Source organism: Gobius niger (assembly GCF_951799975.1).
Source record: "Gobius niger genome assembly, chromosome: 19".
Classification (NCBI taxonomy): domain Eukaryota; kingdom Metazoa; phylum Chordata; class Actinopteri; order Gobiiformes; family Gobiidae; genus Gobius; species Gobius niger.
Window position 1 is genome coordinate 11,130,397 of NC_136870.1, and position 24,024 is coordinate 11,154,420.

Here is a 24,024-nt window from a genome sequence, read left to right on the forward strand (position 1 = left end):
TTCTTCTTCTTTTTTTCTGGGAAACATATTCTTTACGCAAGATCTTTAGTCTGATGCTAAAAAAGTGCCTTTTTCATGTCGGCTGACAAAGTAATTCACTTTTAACTACAAGGTAAACATTGCAATTAGTTCATGTAAAATATGTGAAGGAAGCATGTGGGCAGCTGCTGATCAAAATATTAAAAGCAAAACAAGGTATGTGCAGCACAATAGTTTCATGTCGCGATTTGGAGGCTTCCCAGGGACAATTACTTGGAGCCAAAGAGTAAGATGCAACTGAAGTGCAGTCATGAAGTGGGTCCTGCTGTTTGTAGGCTCATTATAAGTGACCACAGTGAAGGGGAACATGAAATCAGCAACAGGTCAATGTTATATAAAGTCAATGGGCTCAAGATAACCCTTCCAGCCAACAGTACCATTACTCCTACTACTTGTCCAGAAGAAGTAGCAGTAGTAAGAATAACTTTCATGCTGATCAGACCTGCTCATTGCTATGAGTGGGTCCATGCATGGAGTTTCATTTCTTTTAAAAGCTTCTGTATTACACCATTATAAAAGACACAAAGAGCGTCCTTTCCATTTAGTAAAAAGCACACAAAGAAGTGCTTTAAAAGTCGCAGCAGCCTGTGGCAAACTGCGCAATGATGTTCCTGGTGTTTGTGGAGAGAGGAGGGAGGGCCTGTTGCATGCTGATAACCACAACTGCTGGATGGCTCCTCTCCCGCTGATGCAAGGATGTGTATTTAGTATGGAAATCAGGCCAGCAAAATGAAATTATGCTATAGCAGAGGCTCAGGGCAAAGGGGGAAGAGGAGGAATGGGACATTAGGCGGCAGAGAGGGGAAATTAAGACGGCAAAATGAGATGTCGGTGCAGCTGAACTCGATTTGGAGTTTCTGGGGGACAGCAATGGGCCGTTAAGGTGAGAAGGGCCTGATCTAATTTCAGTTACAAAGATACACAGCAGAAGTGGGCGAGAGCTAAAGAGCAGCCCTTACAGTCGCTTTCTTTTGGAATTTGCATGAAAGATCTATTAATATACAGAAAATCTACAAATTGTTTCAACTCACAACTCCTGGATACAGTCCCAAAGCTGATTTTTATTCTACTCTCGTCCAAATTCTTTAATTTCCATCCATCCATCCATCCATTTTCTTCCGCTTTATCCGGGGCCGGGTCGCGGGGGCAGCAGTCTCAGCAGAGATGCCCAAACTTCCCGATCCACACACACCTCCTCCAGCTGTTCTGGGGGGACCCCGAGGTGACACCAGGCCAGCTCGGAGACATAGTCCCACCACCGTGTCCTGGGTCTTCCACGAGGCCTTGTCCCACTAGGACATGCCTGGAACACCTCCCGCGGGAGGCGACCAGGAGGCATCCGGAACAGATGCCCGAGCCACCTCAGCTGGCTCCTTTCGACGTGAAGGAGCAGCGACTCTACTCCGAGCTCCTCCCGGGTAACTGAGCTCCTCACCCGATCTCGGAGGGTGCGCCCAGCCACCCTGCGAAGGAAACTCATTTCGGCCGCTTGTATTCGCGATCTTGTCCTTTCGGTCATGACCCAAATCTCATGACCATAGGTGAGGGTGGGAACGTAGATCGATCGGTAAATCGAGAGCTTTGCCCTCCGACTCAGCTCCCTCTTCACCACGACAGACCGATACAGCGACCGCATCACTGCTGACGCCGCACCGATCCGTCTATCGATCTCACGCTCCATCCGTCCCCCACTCGTGAACAAGACCCCGAGATACTTGAACTCCTCCACTTGAGGTAAGGACTCCCCACCGACCTGGAGAGGGGAAACCACCTTTTTCCGGTGGAGAACCATGGCCTCAGATTTGGAGGTGCTGATCCTCATCCCGGCCGCTACACACTCGGCTGCAAACCGCCCCAGTGCGTGCTGAAGGTCCTGGTTTGTTGAAGCCATCAGAACAACATCGTCCGCAAACAGCAGAGATGAGACTCTGAGGCTCCCAAACCGGACACCCTCCGGCCCCTGGCTGCGCCTAGAAATTCTGTCCATAAAAGTAATGAACAGAACCGGTGACAAAGGGCAGCCCTGGCGGAGACCAACACGCACCGGGAACAGGTCTGACTTACTGCCGGCAATGCGAACCAAGCTCCTGCTGCGGTCATACAGGGAACGGACAGCCCTTAGCAGAGGGCCCCGGACCCCATACTCCCTTCTTCTCCCTTCTTTAATTTGTTTTTTAATTTGTTGCCCCGGACTCTCGAAAAGAAACATATTCACCATTATCGTCACACACAGGCTTTAAATCTTTTACTGTAACTTGGAATCGTAGACTTCACTCAGGAACTAAACAAGCTTGAATTCATTTTAGGTTTGTAGTTCCAGATATTACTCCTGCCTTGGGAAAGATTTGAGGGCTGTTTTGAAGAGTTCTGGCATGTGCAAAATGCCACAGAGACATAGAAGGTGGACTCCCATTTATTAATGCAACTTTCATCAGGGAGAGTCAGTGGCTCAGATGATTTTAAAACCAGAAGGTTGGCAATGCCGACTGTCGTGTCCTTCTCCGCCTATGTGTGAATGTAACGTGTGTGTTGATTGTCCAGAAAGGCGCTGCATAAAACTGATGCACAATTAATTTCTGAACTATCTGTACTGGCTTCTACCTTGAACTGTGTCTTTCACTTTGCTTTCCATTCAAGCTGAAAAGAACGAACATAAAAAAATAACTTCCTACGCAGCCAAGAGTCTTTCATTTGACATATTTTTGCCCTTTCTTCCTAACAAATTATCGCAGCCACTGGCACAGGGAACATTTCATGGGTGGGACAAAGAACGGATTCCATTAATTTCCAACAAATTCTGGAGGAAAACATAATGCCATCTGGCGAAAAGTTGAAGTTAACAAGCAGGTGACTTCTACAAATGTGTAATGATCGTAAACGGGGCGTCTAAACATTCGCACCCCGCTATATACATACAGATCCATACAAAACGTGCAGCCACATTCTATGGCTCTTAGTTACAGTCTGGTTATGTTGGTTTGGTACATTCTGGGTGTAGGTTTTCATAGAAATACATAGAATAGCACAAACACGTCTCGAACCCCTGTAACCTTATGTTCACAGGCAAAGCCATGAGAATACTGGCAGCTGAGAGCCCATAAAGATATAAAACTCCTACATAGAGCCCATTGTTGCGCTCAGCCCTGTTCAATTACCCTTGATAGATTAATTAGCCGAGGCACATGGTCAATAACTCAAGGCTCAATACTCATTAGTGATTATAATTTGCAAAAAAAATGGCACTGTCAAAACAATAAAAATAATATATACAGGATTTAACACTGCTCCAAAATGTAAACACAGCCAGCATAAATCACTCCAGCAATATTAGCGAATGTGACCAATGATTCACCGCCACAGTCACTACAGCCACTTAGGTTTAATTTGTGAGTGTAAATCCTGATTTTCCTCGCACATACTCTCAAAGCAGAACCTAAATCTCTGCAGATCTCAGCATCACGTCCTCTGATACTACGCTGACCCAGATACAACACTTCTCTCTCGCTCAAATCCTTTTAAAATGAGCCCAGCTTTCCCTACCTCTTCCCCCCCCACCCCCCCGCCCCTGATGCAGTTCGTGGCTGTGGCGTTCACTTCATGCTTTAATCATGGCAGCGGCTAAAAAACTTCACTCCGGGACACTTAGAGCAAAGTGCAGCGCTCTGAGCCGTCTAACACAGAAAGCCCTGGCAGAGGTTTTGTACAGGGATGTGATGTTGGTGGTGGCATTTGTTTCCCTGGAGACTGATGCACTGTTAGCACTTTGGAGACTAAAAATATTACGCACTGTACCAGCTCTGGCCAGCAGAGAAACATGATGTTTACGGCCCCCATCATGTACCTGAGCCTTTCAACAACACACTCGTTTCTCAAAACTTTCCCCTGCATTCTCTCTCCTCCCTCCTCTCTCTCCAAAGTAAGCTTACAAAATTAAAGCCACACCACGTAACATATTAGCCAATACTATAATAAAATAAAATACAAGCATTTCTTTTACTACAGATATTCTTATTCACTGCTTGCACATGACCCCAGGCCTGTCACGATAACAAATGTGAAGATCGATATATTGAGGCAGGAAAGTATCGTGATAGACGATATTATTGACTCTAACGATACTAGATACTGTCAACTCTCAGGTCTATAAATTACTGTATATACCATATCCTAAAATACCACACAAGCTGCAACAAACATGAAATATAATGTAGCTCAATTTGCTTCAGTTAAAAAATCAAAGTTTTCCATAGAAAAAATGGGGGGAAATGCTAATAAATGTACAGACGATAAATATCGAGCCCAAAAATCTATTGTTTATCTTTTATTATTGAACGATAAGTCGATATAGTAATCATCATGACAGCCCTACATGACCCATGATGCTTTGCGCCTTGGGGGGTAGATACGACCTGGAGGCCTTTGAGTGCGAGTGAAGCTACAGCCAAACAATGATGAAAAACAACTTATGCTGCTTGCTCCAACAATCAAAAACGTAATCAAGAACTACAAAGCGCTGCACACGAGGTGAACGAGAGCTTTTTCCCGATCGACTTTTCAAAATCAAAAGATAAAAAGGTGCAGATTTTCTTAAGTTTTGATTTAGTGGAATGGGATTTTGTTTTTTTTACAGTATTTGAAAGATTAATCAGTCTCTTCTATGACAGCTCGCAACGCCATGTTGTTTACAGCGACCCCCCCCAAGGCGCAATGCATTATGACAGTGGTTCCCAAAGTGGGGTCCGGGGCCCTCAAAGCTTGTCTGCAAAACAAAAAATTACTAGATTATACTTTTTATGTCATTTTAGTTGTAAAATTATAAAAAATTCCTTTGAATGGAGTAAACTATTATGATTTGGGGGGCCCCGAGAGATTTTCTGATCGAGGTACGCGATGTACAGCAAAGAACAGGCATTTTAACTGAACACGGTTCTGCATCCCACCAGTTGAGAACCACTGATTGAAGGTAATGTCGTAACATGACATTGGTTAGTGAATTCAGAGACAATGCAAGCTTTGTTTTTCTCGCCACAGGGTTTTTGGATAGAACGTCAAAGGGTGATCGCAAGCGAGAAGACATTCATATCACCACATCTGGCTTCGATTAGCCCTATTTTCAGTAATGTTTCTTAAAATTCACCTCATCTGATCAACTGGTACAAAGATTAAAATCAGTGGAGCCCATCTCAAGCCATCTAAGTTCTAAAGTCAGCGCAGTTCCTCACTGTCGGGATCTCCATCAGCCGCATCTGGCCGTGTAATTAACCATGGCAGCCATTTTGGATTTCCATCCAACATGAGGCAAATTACCACCCCAAGGAGAACAATGACACACTTTTTCAGCAGCGCAGCCGTCACGTGAGATCATCTGAAGAGTCTCCTTTAACATCTTTCCATTCACTAACACACATGAATGATCTGTCTAACTTCTTCGTCTCACTAACACAGGCCGCGCTGCGTGAGAGAACTTCGACACGTGGCCCGTCTCACGGCTTCCCGCGTCGACATGGGGACAGGCCCGGGTGCAATTGCGCGGAAAGATGTCACAGCGTGTAAAACGTCTGTGATATATATATATATTTTCCCCCTGCAAAAGTACACAGCGGATTAGCGGAGTCACGGCCCTCTGCCCTCCCTGTGTGAACGCGCGTGTGAGATTCCCCAAGAGAGGTTTTAGCAGAGCGTTACATATTCGCCCCTCTGGCTGAACTGAGCCCAACTCTCCTCCGTGAAAGATGGACGCGAGCATGTGCAATGTCAGACGTGGGCTTGTACTACCGCCCAGACAGCGGAAAAGCGGCGGCCGAACAGTGCGGTTCAAACGCCCACAGAGGAAGGGAAGACGTGTAGTTTCAAGGTTGTAAAATTCATCATCCGAAAGTATCGCAATCGAACAAATGTGTGGAGACACATGTTGGACACAGGGGAATGACTTTGAACAGGCGTGTGGGTTGAAGGATATGTAATGACTTAGTGGGATTATGAAATAGGCTGTGATTCATAAAATTTATACTTTTAATATATATGTAAAAATATTACCGTGGCCTAAAGAGGTCTCACTACAACATGATTGATTCTACTAATATCATGCAATACTCAAAAGCATTTTTTCAGGTGCTTAAAAATCTATCTAAAACGAGCTGTAAGGCAGCAACAGTATATTCAGGAAGTCCTTACCAAAACCATAAAGCGCGACCGTATTAGTCCAGTGTTCAGGTCTCTGTACTGACTAATTGCCATTGTTAGAGCCATGTGAACCATCTCGGATTCTTGGGAAGCTGATGGGAGTGGTCTCCTGCTGCTCCCCAAGTCAGGACTGAACATGACGAGGCCCCAACACATGCTGAAAACTGACCTAATTTGCAGAGCTTACAACTAAGTATTATATTTAGCTTTTTTGTTTTTGATGATTGCTTTTATGCTTTATTGACTGTTTATTTGATTAATCTTTCAATATTGAGCTTATAAAATGAATGTTAGTTGTCTGTATTGTTCTTTCTATACGGACCTTTGCTCTTTGCACAAAGGTTGCATTATAAATAAACTTTCTATTGCTTAACATGCTTGCTAAAGTGTCTTGCCAAGAGAAAAATCTGTCAGTATTACCAGTCAGAGAGGGTTTCGAACCTCCATCCCTGTTTATATTGAGACATAAATCAATATAAGCAAGACACACAAGGACCGTTTCATCTCCCATACCACAGATCATAGACACCACCAGAAAGAAAGAAAGAAAGAAAGAAAGAAAGAAAGAAAGAAAGAAAGAAAGAAAGAAAGAAAGAAAGAAAGAAAGAAAGAAAGAAAGAAAGAAAGAAAGAAAGAAAGAAAGAAAGAAAGAAAGAAAGAAAGAAAGAAAGAAAGAAAGAAAGAAAGAAAGAAAGAAAGAAAGAAAGAAAGAAAGAAAGAAAGAAAGAAAGAAAGAAAGAAAGAAAGAAAGAAAGAAAGAAAGAAAGAAAGAAAGAAAGAAAGAAAGAAAGAAAGAAAGAAAGAAAGAAAGAAAGAAAGAAAGAAAGAAAGAAAGGTGCTGGGATTCGGGCCCTCTGAGGATAGTGTGTAAAGGGCAAAAAGGTTGGAGGTGGAGCGGCTGAAACGACCTGCGCGTAAATGTCAGCTTATGCTTTATCCCGCGGCGGCTCAAAGGAGTGAACCTGCAGTGATTCCAAAACCACGTGCTTCGCAGACCGGCGTCCAAGTTCACATCAACAGTGGCCCATCCGTGGAATTAGTCAGCAAATGCGCACTGACAGCCCTCATGTGTATGAATGAGCGTCTGCCTACACGGGGAGCCAGCGAGACAAGACGGGAGGGAAGTGGGTGGCCGCATTCATTAATAACACAATGCATCACAAGAGGGCTATGTATGCAAATGTATTCGCTTACATGTGAGTGTCAGGCAAATCTTTGAATCAGAGGCGGAGGTCGATACCCGTGTGAGGATGGGCGTTCTCAAATTACCTCAGATTACTGCCTGCTACTAGCGACGCGGGGCTAATCGAAGGCTATTTGCATTTGGCTGATAGGCAATTTCAAAAGTGTTTCTGTGCTGCTGTCCGAAGTCTTGAAGGTGTTTTTTCTGCAACATGTGCTTAAAAGGGAAATGGTGGAAACATCCTGAAGCTTTGAGGAGACTCATAGTTGAATAAACTGTTGTGTTTGAAGGTACAGTCAGATCACCACAATAACTACTTCCAGCAGTAGGCTTCTTATAGTTCATGGAAAGCATAACAATGTATGCCGTATGAAACAAATAGTTAATAAGGGTAACGTATATGTAAGGAATTACCGTGTTGAATTCATTATAGCACATGAAGCCCTTTGGTGCCATTTTTACATGTAAAGCTTGAATCTATAATAGGAGAGCTTTTGCAAACACTCGTAGGTGGAAAAACAGCTGGGGAATGAATAAAAACAGACGGTATAGTCGAAAAAACCCTACCTCTGATGCAAATAAGCTATAGATGAGCCACCTGCAGTGTGGTAGGGATAACGCATAGCAGCAAATTATACAAAATATTCTCAGGGCTAGGAAAGACATGCCTATGCACATCATTAACTACTGGCTCTGCAGCGCAGAGCGGGGTTTTATCAGAGCTGGCCGAAGGTAAAGATATACAAGCGCCATCTGTCTGAGATTTTCATCTTTGTACTTTATGAAACAGGAATGTTGTGTAAAATGTTTGAGATATTGTGGCTTTTTCAGGTTGGCACGCCACATGTGGAGTGCAGTTTGAGAGGTTAAGTGTAAGATTTACTGGCATATTATTAAAGGGAAAGATTGATACCCTTTTTTTGCTGGACGATGACCTGAATGGTTGAGTCAATTTTCTCCACTGCAACGCTTACTGGCTCTGTCTCGATCAATTCTGTAACCTTTCTAAAATCCAGCTGAATGGTAGCTTGTGCATCCTGTCTATTAGGACCACTATCAATGAATAGATTGGCCACTTACCAGCTCGATGAGCTCCTGGTAGCACACCTGCCCCTCTTCATTGCTCTGGACCAGGGCTAACAGCATGTCCAGTTTGGATGGGTCCAACTGCAGCTCATGGTGCTCCACCAGGCTGGTGAAGTTCTCCACTGGGATGAATCCGGTGTTCTCTGGGTCCAGCTGAAAGACAACCAAATCAAACACTTGAATGGTATGAATGGTACAAACCTGATTTTAAAACACCACAAAAAGATTTGTAAAATAAAGCAGGAATACAGAAAGCTTTAAAAGCCCGTGGATCTGAAATACGAACTCGAACAGATAGAAAATGAAATAAATGACAAATACATGCTAAAAGCATCAGCTCAGACAGTTACAGATGTATTAATTAAGCCGTACTGCCATTCTGATGCCTTTGAAAGAATTAGACATGCCTGAAGAAAAGCCCCATTGAACCTCATTAAAGCAGGACTGGCAGAGGAAACAGCAGGCGTTTGTTGCTGGAGCTGCAGAGGAGACAGACAGCTATGTCATTCTAATATGCAGTGACCTGCACTTTCCTCCATCTTTAAACAAGGTTGACTTGTTTGTCTGTTCTGGACTGGATGCTTCATTTGGTCGACATTTGGATCAGTCTTTGGTCATGTTTCCTCCTTGCAGTCAGTGTGTTTTTGTTGTAGCCCAATGCCCAATAGGGTTTCTGCTGGAAACGTGTGCATGCCAGCAGTGCTCCTTGTAATTGATTCAAGTGGGAGCGTCATAAAAACAGCAGTGTTCTGAAATAGCACTGGGATAAAAATGTCCTGTAAAGTATAGGTTGGATAAATGCACGTTTTTTCTTTTCTGTCCCCATGGGCTTAGTATTACTTAGTGCTTTATTTTCCTCACATAACTTCAGTTAAATGGAATTCAATCTATTTCCAATTAACGGTAATTCCTAATGCTACCTCTCCTCAGCAAAGGAGTGAGCAGGTGAATTATAAATCTCAAGGACAAACTGATCCTGTGCAAAGGACCACATGGGAAAGGCCAGGCTGTTTCTCATTCCCTGTTACCTGAACAAGGAGACTGTTCGTTAGACATCTTCCAGATACTAAACCAACAGTCTCCTTGCATTTTCATGGGCTAATTTGCGCTTTCAAACGTTGCGTCAGTGTGGAGTCAGTAAAGCTCAATCATCGTTGCCTATATATTGTGAGCCTGCGATGATTGTCGGGTCTAAGGCCAGCTTACTTTGGAGTTAGACATTTCACCATCACCGTGAGGAGAGCCATGCTGCTCCGTGTCACTGTAAACTACAGGGGGCTCAGAACTTTTAACTCCACTGCTCGGGCTTAGCTGCGCAAAAATAAAGATCTGTCATGTTTTTAGCAAGATTCTGATTGTACTCAACTCAGTACTGAACATAGTAATTTGGGGATTGTACGTTATGGCTTGTTGTGGGCAAGATGAATCAAAAAAGGAATGAAACCATTGATTACATTTGTTGGTAAACCACACAGTCTGATATTTTATAATTACAAAAATGTATATTATGCCCACAGCCTTGTTTGACACCGTTTCCAGATCATTACAGGCCATTAAAACATTACATCAAGCTGTCTAATCTGTTTGTTCAGCTCCTTCTCTCTTGCATGGGCTTTCCCCCTGAGAGCTGTGTGCAGATGATAAAACAACTGCTTTATTGTTGACGGATGTTCTAGCAGCGGAGATATCCTCCTTTTCGGTGACTCAAAGGAAAACAAAATAATAAAATATTATCAAATGGGTAACTGCTATATTGTTAAACAATCAGTGTTTATTCCTCTTTGTATTCCTGACCTTTGGCGTCAAACAAATTACCGACAGACAAAAGAAAACATTTACACATCTATTTTTGGCTAATCTGTTTAACTGTATGTTGCATGGGCTGTTGTTATGACCCATTTTCTTCCCCTGAGGCCCGCTGAGTGGAAATTACACTGCAGCTTCTGATGTGTGCGGTACCAAGACGGGGAGAAGGAGAGAGAACGGATGGGGAAGAAGAAAGCAGCTAAGGCAGGGGGCTGGGAAGATGAAAGATGAAAAATGGTGGAATTAGGCGAGCTGTGGAGGGGAGGAAGAGGCGCAAAGACAGGCAGCAAAGCACGAGCGCCACGCGGAGTGAATAAAAATGCCCGGCTGCTGTCTGTCTGTCTGTGTGTCTGACTTTTTTTTTGTGTGTGTCAGCCCAAAGCGGCCGTGTGCCAGCCAGCTTGTGCTCCTCTCTTCAGCGAGAGCACAGTGACACACTCCAGCGCTCCCCAGCCTTGGCCACAAAAGGGGAATACATCAGGTTCTAATGTGCTCCTCGATCGGCCCGGACTGACAGCAGGAACACAGACAGGAGACTTCTGATTGCTGTCACCCTGCATATATCTGCACATGCAGCCGCGCCGTGTAAGTAGACATACAGACGCACTGTGCTGGCCCGAGTAAGCATTTAGTGTGAATGTCAAACTGTCAAGACACTACGCACAGCACTCCCCTGGTCTCATAGGGGAAGATTCGCGTGGGCGGGGAAGGTTCTTGTAGCCAATTAGGGTTATCACTTAGCGAGACGAGGTGCATTGATATGAGAGAGTGTTGGCATAAGGTCTGTTTTTAACCCCTAGCAGATCGAGGGGGATAGACAAGAATGCATAAGGAAAAAAAGTGGTTATTGAAACAATCCAACACCTGCAAAGACTCTGACAAGCTGCATACATTGCCATGGAAACCAATCGCCCTTGTGTCATCTCTTTCTGCGTTCAACCTTCCTCTCTTTGCCCCAACAAGAGGCAAAGAAAAGGCAATAAAGCAGGAGAGGGGGATGATAAAAGAAGGAGGGATACAGGAGCCTGTGAGGGGGAAAAAGCATACTGATACACTGATGGAACGCGACCAATGAGACACAAATAAGGCAGTAATGGGTTTAAGCAGGGGGAGACAGAGACAATTTGTGATTATGGATGGAAGGTGGAGGTGTTAGTTAAAAGAGTAACCACATTTGCTGTCTCAGGAGCACGTAGGAGGGGAATGATCTCCCTGTTAACCTGCAGGACCTCCATTACTTTAACTGTGGAGATGAAGCAGACTCCAGCCATTGGCCGACTTATCGTGTAGTCCAGGGGCTCAGGATGAGCAGCCATGGGTTAAATGACATTCTGTCACCTCTGTCCTGGCACACCTGTCACCCAACAACCACAGTATTGTGCAAGTCCGCAACACTGGGCATTACAAAGACAGGCGAAAAAGGCTTTTGTATTGCCAAAAATACAAAAGCCGAATTCAAAACAAAACAGCAGGGAAATAAGATAAAACCTTCTATAGGAAAAAGCATAACCAACCGTGAATCCCTTTTAAACTGGCCACAAAGGGCAGATAAAATCCAATGCCTGCCTAGTGTATACCCAGCCCTCTTCCCACAGACAGAACAGTGGCCCTCAGCCAACACTTCAGTCTCCCTTGGTCTTCACGCAGCAGACAGTTCGTAGGCTCTGATTCAGAGAGGCCAGTGGCATTTATCTGGCAAGCCATATTTGCATGGCATCAGATAAACCCTTGAACCACCTCTGCTGCTCTGGGAGCTGAACGGTGTTCACCAACACTCATTTATTTACTTTAATTACTACTATAAATGTTGTAATACCAGTATTAGAACAGAAAATATGTGAATATTCAAATGTACATGACAAACGCACGCAGTTTAATGCAAATTAAAGATGAGAGAAGGTCATGGCTAAGAGCCCCTTCCACTATGAGTGTCATAAATATGTCAGAGAGAGTTCTTATGGAAGAGATATTAATAATCCAGATTAGAAGTGAATGTCAGAAACATAAGTAGCTGAAAGCTGCTGACCATCAAGTGGCTTTATCACAAGTGCCACCATCAGCTCTGAGACCACTGTTAGCACGATGATCAAGAGGCCTGCGACAGGCCCCAGTCAGTGACAGACTAATAATAAACTAATGCTGCCAGATGCCACTGTAAATTCCCTCTGCCTCACATTTGTGTTGGTACTGTAAACTGTGTCCTTGCACAAGTAACTTTGATATTGTTTAACCGTGCTTTAGCTCAAACAAACGTATTACACTTTTGACACAAGTAGCAGACGTGCAGCGGGCACATGGGCATCATGTGGAAAGGCCTGGCAGTGGCAACAGATAAACATCCTCATGTCTGATGAAGGACTCACGGTCCAAACGTTACTCTGTGGTGTAAGTAATAACTATAAAGAAAAAACATGTTTTGGAAGCTATTTAGTTGTGCTTGTGCTTGGGTTTGAACGTTTCAATATTTTTTGATCCAGCACACTTTTTGAGACTGTGATGTGCGTGTTTTGTTGTTACAACAGATAAAGAACGTGCTGGAAAAAAGCCAAACAATTACTAGAGAAACTAAAGTGCTTCCATATTCACTGTCCGCATGCTGATGCCACCCTTCATTCTATTCTAGTTTAATTATAGAGGGGCCTTTCAAATCAAAGGCCTTTGCATGGAGTCCCAAAAGGGGGAAAAAGCACGCTGTCAGCCGCTGGTGAGTGATTGGGTCTAGAGTTGAGCTTAATAGAACTGCAGTGTGCTCAATTGTGGCTTTACAAACTGTCTATATGAAGACACTGAGTAAACCTTGGATCAATGCAACATGCAAGTATCCACAGTGCAAGAATTCACTGAAGGGAAAAAAAAAGGCAATGACTTAGATGAGTCAGCTGCTTTGAAACACAGTGAAATATGTCAGGGCAGACGATGGCCTCACACTAGTGGAGATTCAATAGTGACTCAATGGTGCGACCACAAAGCATCTTCTCTGCGCAGTCAAGCCACATGGGCATCCTTCTCGTCACATAAACACGACATTCACAAAACTCCTTGTCCAGTTTATCAATGCGTTTGCCAATGAGCCGCAGTCACAACCCCCAAACTCCACAGCATTGATTTAACTCTCTTGGTATAAATGATGGGCCCCAGGATCGGCCAATCTGCCCCAAAGTCAAAAACAACCTTTAAAATAGACAAGGCATTGCGACAGCCTTGACCACACTCAGGAAGACGAGTGGGCAGAACACACAGGGAACCTCAAGCCAAATAAACAGATGCTGAAGATGGAATTTCTGCCTAAAAACATAATGCTTTGGTAAAAAATAGTGATGGTTAACCAAAGCAAAACTTAAAGAGTGCATCAGCCTATAAAGAAGGGGAGGCAATTGTATGTTATTACAGCCGTATCCGACAAAGGTTCCTTCTATTGATTAACCAAGAAAGAACATCACAGACATTATTGTGGAAAAACTATAGACTTTGAGAGAAGTGTATGACAGAATGACTATAGGATTTATTTGGGCACAAACAAAACGTCCATTAAAACGCACACGCCCCTTTCTCCAAACCCATGACAAGCCGATCCCCCCCATACCCCCCTGACGAGCTCCATGCTTTGACCTCAGGCTGCGGTCTGATCCAGCTCTACTCACGTTCATCTCCGTGTCTGCTATATCTCCTCAGCAATCAGCATATCCAGTGTCGCCAGCAGCATTCAGGTATCTCTCAATTCCTGGATGTAGACGGCGAGGTGGCCGCACGGAGCCCGGTAACCATAGAAACCTCCGCCGCTGCATGCTACGGGGCTGGCTCCGTAAATACGTGTGTCTGCAAGAGCACGCCGCTTACCTGCTCTTGTATGAGCTGAAACAGGGAGCTTCTATCCATATACTGGCCAGGGAGGTGAGAGGAGCCGCTGAGGACAAGGGCATAGGGAGGCGCGCCGCGGGGATGGGATAGGGTGCTGAGGGGGAGATTGGGCTGAGGTAGCCGCTGGGGGTGCCTAAATCGCAGCCCCTTTTGCTGATGATGGAGAAAGCATCGCTCCGTGGTTATTCCTCGAGCTGTAAACAAAAAAGGCAAAACAACATGAGAAGCCGGGACTTTGTAACCCGAGCGTTTTCTGCCGATAACGGGCGAACGTGCACGAAGCTGGGCAAAGGCAAAGCAGATCCAGCAGCTCTCATTCACTCTCCTCCTCCTCTTTCCTCCTCTAGCCCATTGCACTGACTGCAACCCCTCTCTCTCTCAATCCCCTCTCCTCCTGCCGCGCCGCACTGCTCGCATACCAATGAGGCGAAAGGGGGAGGGAGGTGGCTTCTCTCGCCCAATCGCGGCGGGCAGGAGGGAGTGGCCAGGCGCTGCGGCTCCGCTTTTCTACTACTAGTAAGGCGTCTCACGGTGGGAGCGAGGGCTGGGCTCCACTGCGGCTTTGGGTTTACTACTGGCACCAGCCCACACCGATACGCTCGTCTCGCTGCGCTACTGACACGTACAGTAAACAAAAGACACTGTTCACATGGCTAAAGGATGCTCGCACTTTTCACACTGTCAATTTGAACGGAAACATCTGAGCAATGCATTCAATTACCCCTCACAAAATAGATAATATAAGCGTTGACATCATACAAACTGGCTGATTGTATGAGCTGCTGCACAGTGAGGTCTCCAGCCCATGTGTGCAGAAAGAATTAGACACAATCCGACCCCAGTGTGTGTCAACAAGGGCAGAATACGCGATTGTTCATTAGCTGTAATGAAGGAACAAAGGCTCTTTTATGCAAATCAGAAGCTTAATGGACAAAATGGCATGCAGCGAGCAGAGCGCCAAGGTCACAATATTAGAATTATAAATAAGTGGACAGGCTGTACACGACGATGGGTTTCAATTTTAAGGATGTGGCAAGGAAAAAGGGGCCAATTAGCTCGAGGCACAGATCTGCAATGACCCCCATCATCTAAGGACAAGGCGCAAATCCACACTGGTAATAAGTAGAACCACCATAAAATGCCAAGAGCTTTTACTCATTTCTCGGATCTTAGACTCAGACAAATCAGATTTAAAATGTCAACCAACATTTTGTTTCATGCTCTAGTCCAATGACAATCTACCTCCAACTGTGCCTGTACACACTGGAACAATAGACTTCACACATTTCTAGGCCCACTTGTTGATGTAACATGTCTTGTGCCTTTTATTGGGTCAGTTTGACTTTATGAAGCCAAGGGTAACTGCTGTAATTGTCCTAATGGATTGAGCCCAGGCCACCTTGAGCATGGCACGGCTCCCAGACTTTGGGCACCTCCATCATGGCCAACTGACACCGTCTTGTCTCAACAAAGGCTTGATAGTGACCGCTCCAGTCTATAGAAAAGAATGGTGTTCCTCGTGGCTCTGTTCAGTGGAAGACGACTAATCAATGCTGAGTAATAATCTGCCTCTGATGCTGTATGTTGCCGTAAGCAAGTAAAAAGACAGATCTAATTAGAAGATCACGGCAGGAGGGGTTGGAAAACGGAATAAGTGGACGGCATTGAAAGAACAGTCAAAATGAAAGTGGAAGGCACTGTTGCTGTGGAAACCTCAAAGGATTTTTGATCAAACAATGAAAGACGACTGCTGTGAACTGAAAAAACCCTCTAATACACTACCTTCATCAAGGTGTACTGCAATTACACATTTCCCCTTTTCCATTTAGACATGCAATAATCTTTTTCCTTCAACTTTCCTTTGTGTCTAGTTTACACACTGAAAAGGAGACACAGTGACACATGGTAACCCTCTCGCCAAAGCAAGAATGTTTCTGGACCATGTGCTGTATATTACGCTCCAGTCCTGGGTATTGTGGTGCAGCAGGTTCCTGTGGGCTAATCTTTCAGCTGTCATCTTGAATGTTAAGTAAGATCCATTCTACAGAAAGGTGCCCGAATGGTGCAGTACAGTCACCCTCGGCTGCTTGGAGGTTTGCCCAGTTTGGCTGAAGGATGGGTCAAATGCAAATGCTCTAAAATGAATTTGGCTAAACCTTAACAATGAACTCGAACAAAAATGATGATCAGAGAACAGGACCAACACTAAGCCCCCTACCAGACTACACATTATGCTTTAATTGTGGTCCCAACCTGCTCTCCTTGAAGTTGCCCTGCTCGTACCAGAGTCATACTGGGCCCCCAGTCCAAAACCGCAGCTTTTACAAAGCTTTTGTTGTTTCAATCCGGATTTCTTCCACACACACAAAAAGAAACAGGATTGTTTATGCACTGTTGAATTTGCACTACTTATTTGCTCAAACACATTTTTTTCTGACCTGACCGTCTGACCAAACTAAACTCCAGCCCAATCTTTGGCGTACCCTCAGTCGGGAGCCACTGCTTAAGATTTGGCCAGTGTTCCATTACCACTGCCCTCTTTCTGAAGCTACAAGTGACACTGTACAGATTGAGAAGGACATGCCTCTAGTGGCTGTGTCTCTCCTGCCTGGAGCGCGCCTGAATGAATGGCCTCATGAGCTGATCTAAGCATTTCAGGTCTCATTCAGCTCCTGAGGACAGCCTACACAGACCAGAGCGGGCAGCCTAAGAAGAACACGGGACAGAGCAGCAGTGTAGCAGTCCTCTCTGTGGGAGCAAAAAGGCAGGAACAGATGAATAGTGCACGCAGGTCTGCAGTCTGGTTTAGTTATTTGTAGGGAGCGCACAAGCTGCTGTGTTTCAGTCATTGAATATAATGTGCGGATGATGCAAAAGAAAAGCTGTGCTGAATTTAGTTCTAAAACAAATCACAAACGGCAACAGAAAGACCACTAAGGCCGAATATAACACTATAATATTGCAAATATTTGTACGTATCACTCTTTACCGTTAAACACACATAAACAATCTGTGGTTAACTAATGCTATAACGCGTGAAAATTAGTCATAAAGAATTGCCAAAATCTTTCAAAAGTAGTTCAAGGACAGTAAAGACACCCTCAACCCTACAGATACAGGGCAGGTGGTCGTAATGGCGTAGCGCCAGATGATGAAGTCAAAACAAGAAGCCCCAGACCTTAAAAATCCAATAGTGACAGTGCAATAGAGGGAATCACCGGTATAATAAAGAAAAAAAACACAAAAATGAATCAGGTCAGTGAATGACACAGATTTCACCCAAACTGCTCCACTTAGAAGATCTCTTGAGATCCCAAAACGGAAAGAGAACTGAAGTATAATGTCAGAGGAAGCCGGCTGCACAAGGGAAGGATAAGGGGAAAACGCGAAAGGATACATAAAGGAAATAAAATGATGGATTGTCAAAATGCTGCCAAGATCTGTATTCATATCAGACCTATAAACACTCTTCAGCGTCACTTCTATTCCCTTCAGAAAATATCATTTCCTTCAGCGCCATTTTTATAAGCTGCCATCAGACTTCTGAGTAGTTTGTAAGGTTGACTTGCTGTGAGAAAGACCACAGTGAAGGTGCTTCATGATGAGCGATAAAACAACAACCAACATTTACAGACGTGGCCTGTATTCAGAAATTTGGTCCAAAAGAGTAATTAGGATCAGATCAAAGTCAACATCATCAAAGTAGGTTACGAAGAATGCGGAGAAGAGTAGACGAAATAAGGAGTTTAACATTCACAACATACTGAAGAGGCAACGTGCCTTGGTAATGTTATGACTTCCTGCATTCTACTGCCCTCTAGTGACAACTCATCAAGTTGAAAAAAAGGATTAATATAAATAATTAATATTAATAATTCCACGTTTCTATACACTTCTTTCTACACACTAGATTTGAGTTATACATAACGCAGTAGGTATAGTTTGAAATAGCTTGCATGATTTGTATGGATGAATATTTTAGGAACAAACAATGATTTTGTGAATCTAACTTCAATTCAGTTTCGTTAATAACAATAATTAAATAAAATGGTTCTGTGTTTTGTGTGAGTTTTGTTGTCATTAGAATTCAAAAGCATGTTTTTATAATCGAAACTGTTTTAGAAATGGACACTCGTCGGGGAATACCAGTTTATTTATGAGAATAAGACTAGATTATTTGTGTAAAAATCTAGAACAGCAACAATTTCATAACACATTAAAAGCGATTTTTCCAACACAAAAAAGCCCAGTCTTCTCAGGGGTTGGCATGCTGTGAAGGATTGCTGACTGTCCATACAATTACCAACAGAATAAACTAAATCTTGCGTCTCAGTATTCTCCCTACATATTGCTGGCGAATGCTTGCTTTTCTCTCAAATAGATCCCCTTTGGAGGCCTTTGACTAAAAGTGCTGTGTCATCTTTAGGCTGACATAATGGTAACAATGACAAAGCTTGTGCTAGACCCATGCATGTGTGAGAGTGACATGTGGCAGGTGCTTAAAGGACTGTCATGTGAGAGGTGGGCTGACAGCACATGTTACTAAACAGTTACAGTATCTGCTAAATTACTTCCACGGAGGGCGCTGTGGGATTGTAGCTGGGAGATGTTTAACAAAGAGTACCTCTTGGTGTATTTGGTGGAAGTAGAGTGGCAGGCCTGCGTTGGCGCGTGTAACTTGTGGAGCACTTGGTTGGTGACACCTGCTCCCAGATTCAAGTGTTGCCACAACTGTCAAAGTGCGGCTGCACACATGGCACCTCCACAGGCACCGTGGCACCCCAGCTGCCTAAGGACAAGAGACCATTAGTGTGTCACAGTAACTGTTGTTAACCCTTCTGTTGGACTGACCTGCCAAAAGTGATATGAAAACCCTATGACTGAACCGATGACTCTCAAATCTACAGGTGAAATAAAACAATTCATAATAGCAAAACATTTTAGTAACTGGTTTAGAAAAAAAAAATATATATATATATATTTTTTTCAAATCAAATCAAATTCACTTTATTTGTCCGTTAGGAACTTCATTTGCAGAAGTAGTGCCAGTAAGGGCCGATAAAAACAGTACATCCACAGACACACAACACAATCCACCATGCAACTACTAACACATTTCCTTTTTCAAAATTTGAACAAACCACAAAGTTTAGTGAACAGTTATGTTGCGTCATTGAGTAAAATAAGAGCATATTGTCAAAACTGGTACAGCCACTGAGAAATGGACTAGTTCTTAGACAAAAGAAAGCCATCACATCACAGTACACAAGTAGTGTGGAGTGTAAAATATCAAATCTGACTATATAACATTTGATACCCGCTATATCTGAAATGTGTTAACAAATAATGGTAATGGTAATAAGCCATTCTGTGCCTAAAGCATTCAAAGTTAAAACAAAGAGTCCTTATTGTGCCATTGGCCATGCCATGTTATCATGAATGTCAACCATTACTTTTTAAAATTATTTAAACATGTTATAATCCATGACGTATAATTGACAAATGTTTTCACTTGTCTAGCTTTACATCTATAACTAAACTATCTATGCCTGTGTGGAGTTTGCATGTTCTCCCCGTGTCTGCGTAGGTTTCCCCTACCACTAAAAACATGTACAATAGGCCAGGATGAAAGAGAGTGTGTTTGAGAGTGCGAATGGGGGTGGCTTGTTCATTAAAATACACTGTCCCTACCAAATAAACCAATAGCCTAAATTAAAAACACGTAACCAATATATTTAAGGTTAAATAAAGGACTGTGGAATATGAGCTCAACTGAATAAAACATATTATTTATATAGGCTTAGTTATAATTATAATTATAATGATTATTATTATTGTTATCTATATTTTTTAATTTCCTAATATCTAAGTGCTTAATTAAACTAATCCTTGTTACTGTATTTGGCACAGTAAGTCTAAAAATAACCACACTAGGTTCCTCTGGACGGGACTATAAAGCCAATGTCTGGATCACTGTAGTGCAGCCTGATCTAACAGCCAAACCAGGGTTACACAATCCACCATCATCAGTCAGAGTCTGTGAAGAGCGCGTCACTGCTGAAGTGTATCGTCTCTGGAGAGGCCGAGCCTCTGTCTGCGGATCATGAGGTGTCAAAGCGAGAGGCTGTCGCTGCTTCTTCACCCGCTCACCTCTGTCCACTCAACAACAGCACAGCACTTGGGTTCTGGCAATGAAAAACCGCAGACCCACGAACAATCTAGGAAAATACCGTCTACCGCCGCAGCCTCGATTAAAACAACAGGCACTGAGCTAATTCAGCTGCGATCATGACGCCAAATTACCTTCACCATAAAAAAGCTACATGCTCCGCGTGGACGTGACGCGCGGCACATTTGCATAGGAAACCGACGCGTCTTCCTTAATTCACTGCCTCATCTTCCTTATTCACGCATTCACCTTTCATTCCTTCACCACAAAGCTCCACCCATTCCCTTCCTGATGCCCGTGCTGTGGTACACGCAACTCTCCACAACTTGAGAATAATTAACAGAGCTGCGCAGGCCTGCCTAATACGCGACTTATGGTGAGTTCACCCAGGAGTTGGTCGCCAAAATATTTTAGCTCAAAAAAACAAAAACACCTTCACTATATTTATTTACCTTTATGTATGCAGAGGGTGTTCAACATGATCATTACAAATACATCTAAAACGTACTCCTCAAGCATATATGTACAAAGTCTTTAGGGAGCGACTTGGAAAGGGCTGGAGGCTACTAGTACCTCCCCAATACTACTGGAGATTTGGCTTACATCATGCAGTGGCTTGCCCTACTACACTGTCCGTCCAACTAACCCACATCTCCCCACGTGACCCAGCAAACTCCCTTTGCTCAGAAACAGGTGGGTAAAGACACAGAAAACAGGAGACAAAAAGATAACGCACATGCACGTCTGTATTCCTATTGTGACGTTGAGCCAACAATAATGAAGGATCTGTTCACATTAGTAACATTTTGTAATTTCACATGGAATACTTTGTAATCTAATGATGAGTCTGATTCAATTCTGGCTCAAATAGTTTTTCATTACGCTCCACGACAATTAAACTGTTATTCCTGGAGGTGTAGTCAAGTTCTGCAGAAAATAAAATTGTTCTCAAAAGTCAAGGAATCAAAATGGCGCGCAGAGGAGGATCACCAAACCCCTGCACAAAAACAACAAATCAAAGCTGTTAAAAAATGTAAAGTTTAATCAACAGCTGCTGTGTCGCCCCTACACAAAAGCTCAAGACATAATAACATGATAAGCGCGTAATGTCAAAGCTGCTACGGTCACAGAGATGCGCAGTTCCTGAACAAAAGAGAGCCATCACATCACTGTGCCTGCACTCAAGTGGTTTGCCTCGGCTGCTGGTTTGTCAAATACACAGACACCAGACTATAGGAACATCTAAATCTAACATTTCCTCTTCATTTATGACAAAATACATCCTCAAAATAAATGAAGGTGTTGGCAACTTTCCTGACAGTGAAGCTCAGCAGCCACAGCCATAGTGATAGGAATAAGCCATTCTGCGCGTAAAGCGTCCAAAATACAAAACCAAGAGACCTTTTTGGGTCGAGCACAGACGCGTGTTATCATGGCAAATGTCACCCGTAACTTACATGCGGTGGAAATGTGTTTATATGGCATTTAACAGCAAATAATCTCGACCACGTCATTCAAAGTCAATGGCTGGACTGTGTTAGTTGAGAAAATGTACGGCTTTATTAAAAGCGAAAAAGGCTTCGCACACAAAACGAACCGCGCGCAACCTCTTCAGCATAGATTAGATTTTGATGTGCGTTTAATGATTCCCCCCCCTGTCCCTTCTCTTTGGGTCTATTTACGGCGAATTGCGGAAAATTGTTGACGCCACGCGCTACTTCCAGTCGGTTTTCCTGGAATAAAAGTTGTTCGTGGGAGCGGAGAGAAGGAAACAACCGGGTTCACGCGAAGCCCGATATCCCCTCTACGCGCCGGGGTGGTTTCGCGAGTTGTCCCTTGGCCGCATTCTCTAAATTTGCCCGTAGTAAGAGGATGAAGAAACACAAACGGGACGACGCCAGTTCCATGGACTCCGCTAGATCAGCTGCTGGCAGTTGGTGTTCTCCATCACGTCCGCACACAGCCTTCATAGACCCGCACGCGCACCATGGACTAAGACACTTAAGGTAATCAGACGGGACCCGAAAACCACATTTCAAAGTGTTATTTTTGTATGTTCAACAGAGACGCTCTCGCTTTCTCCTTTTCCACCAGTTCTTTTTCCCTCTCTCTCTCTCTCCACATTGAAAGTGGACAAGTCTGAAGAGTTTGCACTTTTGAGAACTCACAGAGAAGATGGCAGAGACGACTCCAGCGAAAGCCAAGAGGGCAGCCAAACCCAAGACCGCCGCCTCTCATCCCAAATACTCTGAGATGATCAAAGCTGCCATCGCGCACGAAGCCAGCCGCGCCGGCTCGTCCCGCCAGTCCATCCAGAAGCACATCAGCAAGAACTACAAAGTGGGGAACAACGCTGACGTGCAGATTAAACTCGCCCTGAAGCGGATGGTCTCGGCCGGGGTGCTGAAGCACACCAAAGGCACAGGTGCGTCCGGGTCCTTCAAGCTCGCCAAATCCGAGGACACCAAGAAGCCCGCAAAAGCAGCCGCAGTCAAGCCGAAGAGGGTGTCCAAGCCCCCCAAGGCCAAGAAGGCGCCGGTAAAGGCCAAAAAGGTGGTCAAGAAGTCACCGGAGAAGAAGAAGAAGGCGCCGACGCCGAAGAAGTTGAAGAAGGCGAAAGCCCCCAAAAAGACGACACCCGCAAAACCCAAAAAGGCACCGGCGAAGAAGAGCAAGGCAGCGCCGAAGCCCAAGGCGAAACCCGTGAAGAGGGCAGCAAAACCCAAGGCAAAAACACCCAAAAAGGCTGGAAAGACTGCCAAGAAGAAGTGAAAGCCTCCACTAAAGACTTTGTAAATAAGGACGTTTTTGTATGTGCATTATTTTTGTAAAAGGTTAATTCAAATTTTTGATTTTGTTTGAAATCCTCTCCATTGCACTATAACATAATTCAATGTTGATACGGGAGTCATTTGTATATAGTTGCACGGAGTTCTAAAAAAAAAAAAAAAAAAAGTTGAACACGTGAGCATTGTTGAGTCTTCATATTGTGCAGCTCGCGGACAGTGGAAAAGACTTATTTAAAAGTGTCATACTGTAACTGTCCTTTTACTTACTGTCTGACAACTCAACATCACACTGTGTTCAGGCACTTAAAAGACTGTTTACTAAAATAAAATTGTTCTATAAACTTGTCAACTTCTTGGCTTATATTACTTAATGAAAACCAAACCAGAAACAATAGGGGTTTAGGCAAGAGTTACACACAATGTAGCCTATTTATAGAAGCTCATTTAGGTCATACAAGACATGTGCGGGCATGTTGTCAACTCGGGCAAGCATAGGGCAGGTAATGATGGCAGTAAAAAAAAAATACTTAAGGCCGTTAGAGTTTTTATAAAGACGCCCATATAAAGATATCAAAACAAAATGTACTCAGTTTAATTAAAATAAAGTAGGGATGATGTTGCGCTCCAAGTACTGAGCAATCAAACCAAATAAAGGTATTTCAAAACTCCTCGACATTGACTAATAAGGAATACATCCTGTGCATTATAACCTGACGTATGAGTGTGTGAATACCGCACGTTCTTTCAGCAGGTTGATCAAGGACACGCCCAAACCCCGCGCGCCAAAACACGGTCTCAGCAGCGGTGCAATACTCCCATCTAGCGGCGGCATTGAGGGACTGCAGGCGCTTTACATCACATCCTGAAACGACAAACTCAGCTGATAAATGTCTCCCATGTAGTAGTCTATT

General features: G+C 43.9%; 2 protein-coding genes across 3 annotated transcripts in view; one reads left to right on the forward strand and one right to left on the reverse strand.

Moving 5' to 3' along the window:
* Nucleotides 1-14,535, reverse strand: part of rhbdl1 (rhomboid, veinlet-like 1) — a 40,108-nt gene extending 25,573 nt beyond the window's left edge. The window contains exons 1-2 of one of the 2 annotated variants that reach the window (XM_079577354.1): nucleotides 14,135-14,535; nucleotides 8,486-8,644 (exon numbers count right to left, since the gene is read on the reverse strand). In XM_079577354.1, coding sequence (XP_079433480.1) covers nucleotides 8,486-8,644; nucleotides 14,135-14,173 — 198 coding nt within the window. In that variant the 5' untranslated portion in view covers nucleotides 14,174-14,535. The other variant, XM_079577355.1, reaches the window with a different exon arrangement.
* Nucleotides 14,536-22,412: 7,877 nt separating this feature from the next.
* h1-0 (H1.0 linker histone) lies at nucleotides 22,413-23,342 on the forward strand. Its single transcript, XM_079577405.1, has one exon. It carries the CDS (start codon nucleotides 22,500-22,502, stop codon nucleotides 23,094-23,096), a length of 597 nt encoding a protein of 198 aa, XP_079433531.1. The 5' UTR covers nucleotides 22,413-22,499; the 3' UTR covers nucleotides 23,097-23,342.
* Nucleotides 23,343-24,024: the final 682 nt, after the last annotated feature.

Coding starts and splice junctions, on each gene's coding strand:
- h1-0 (XM_079577405.1), top strand. CDS start 22,500: ATGGCAGAGACGACTCCAGCGAAAGCCAAGAGGGCAGCCAAACCCAAG.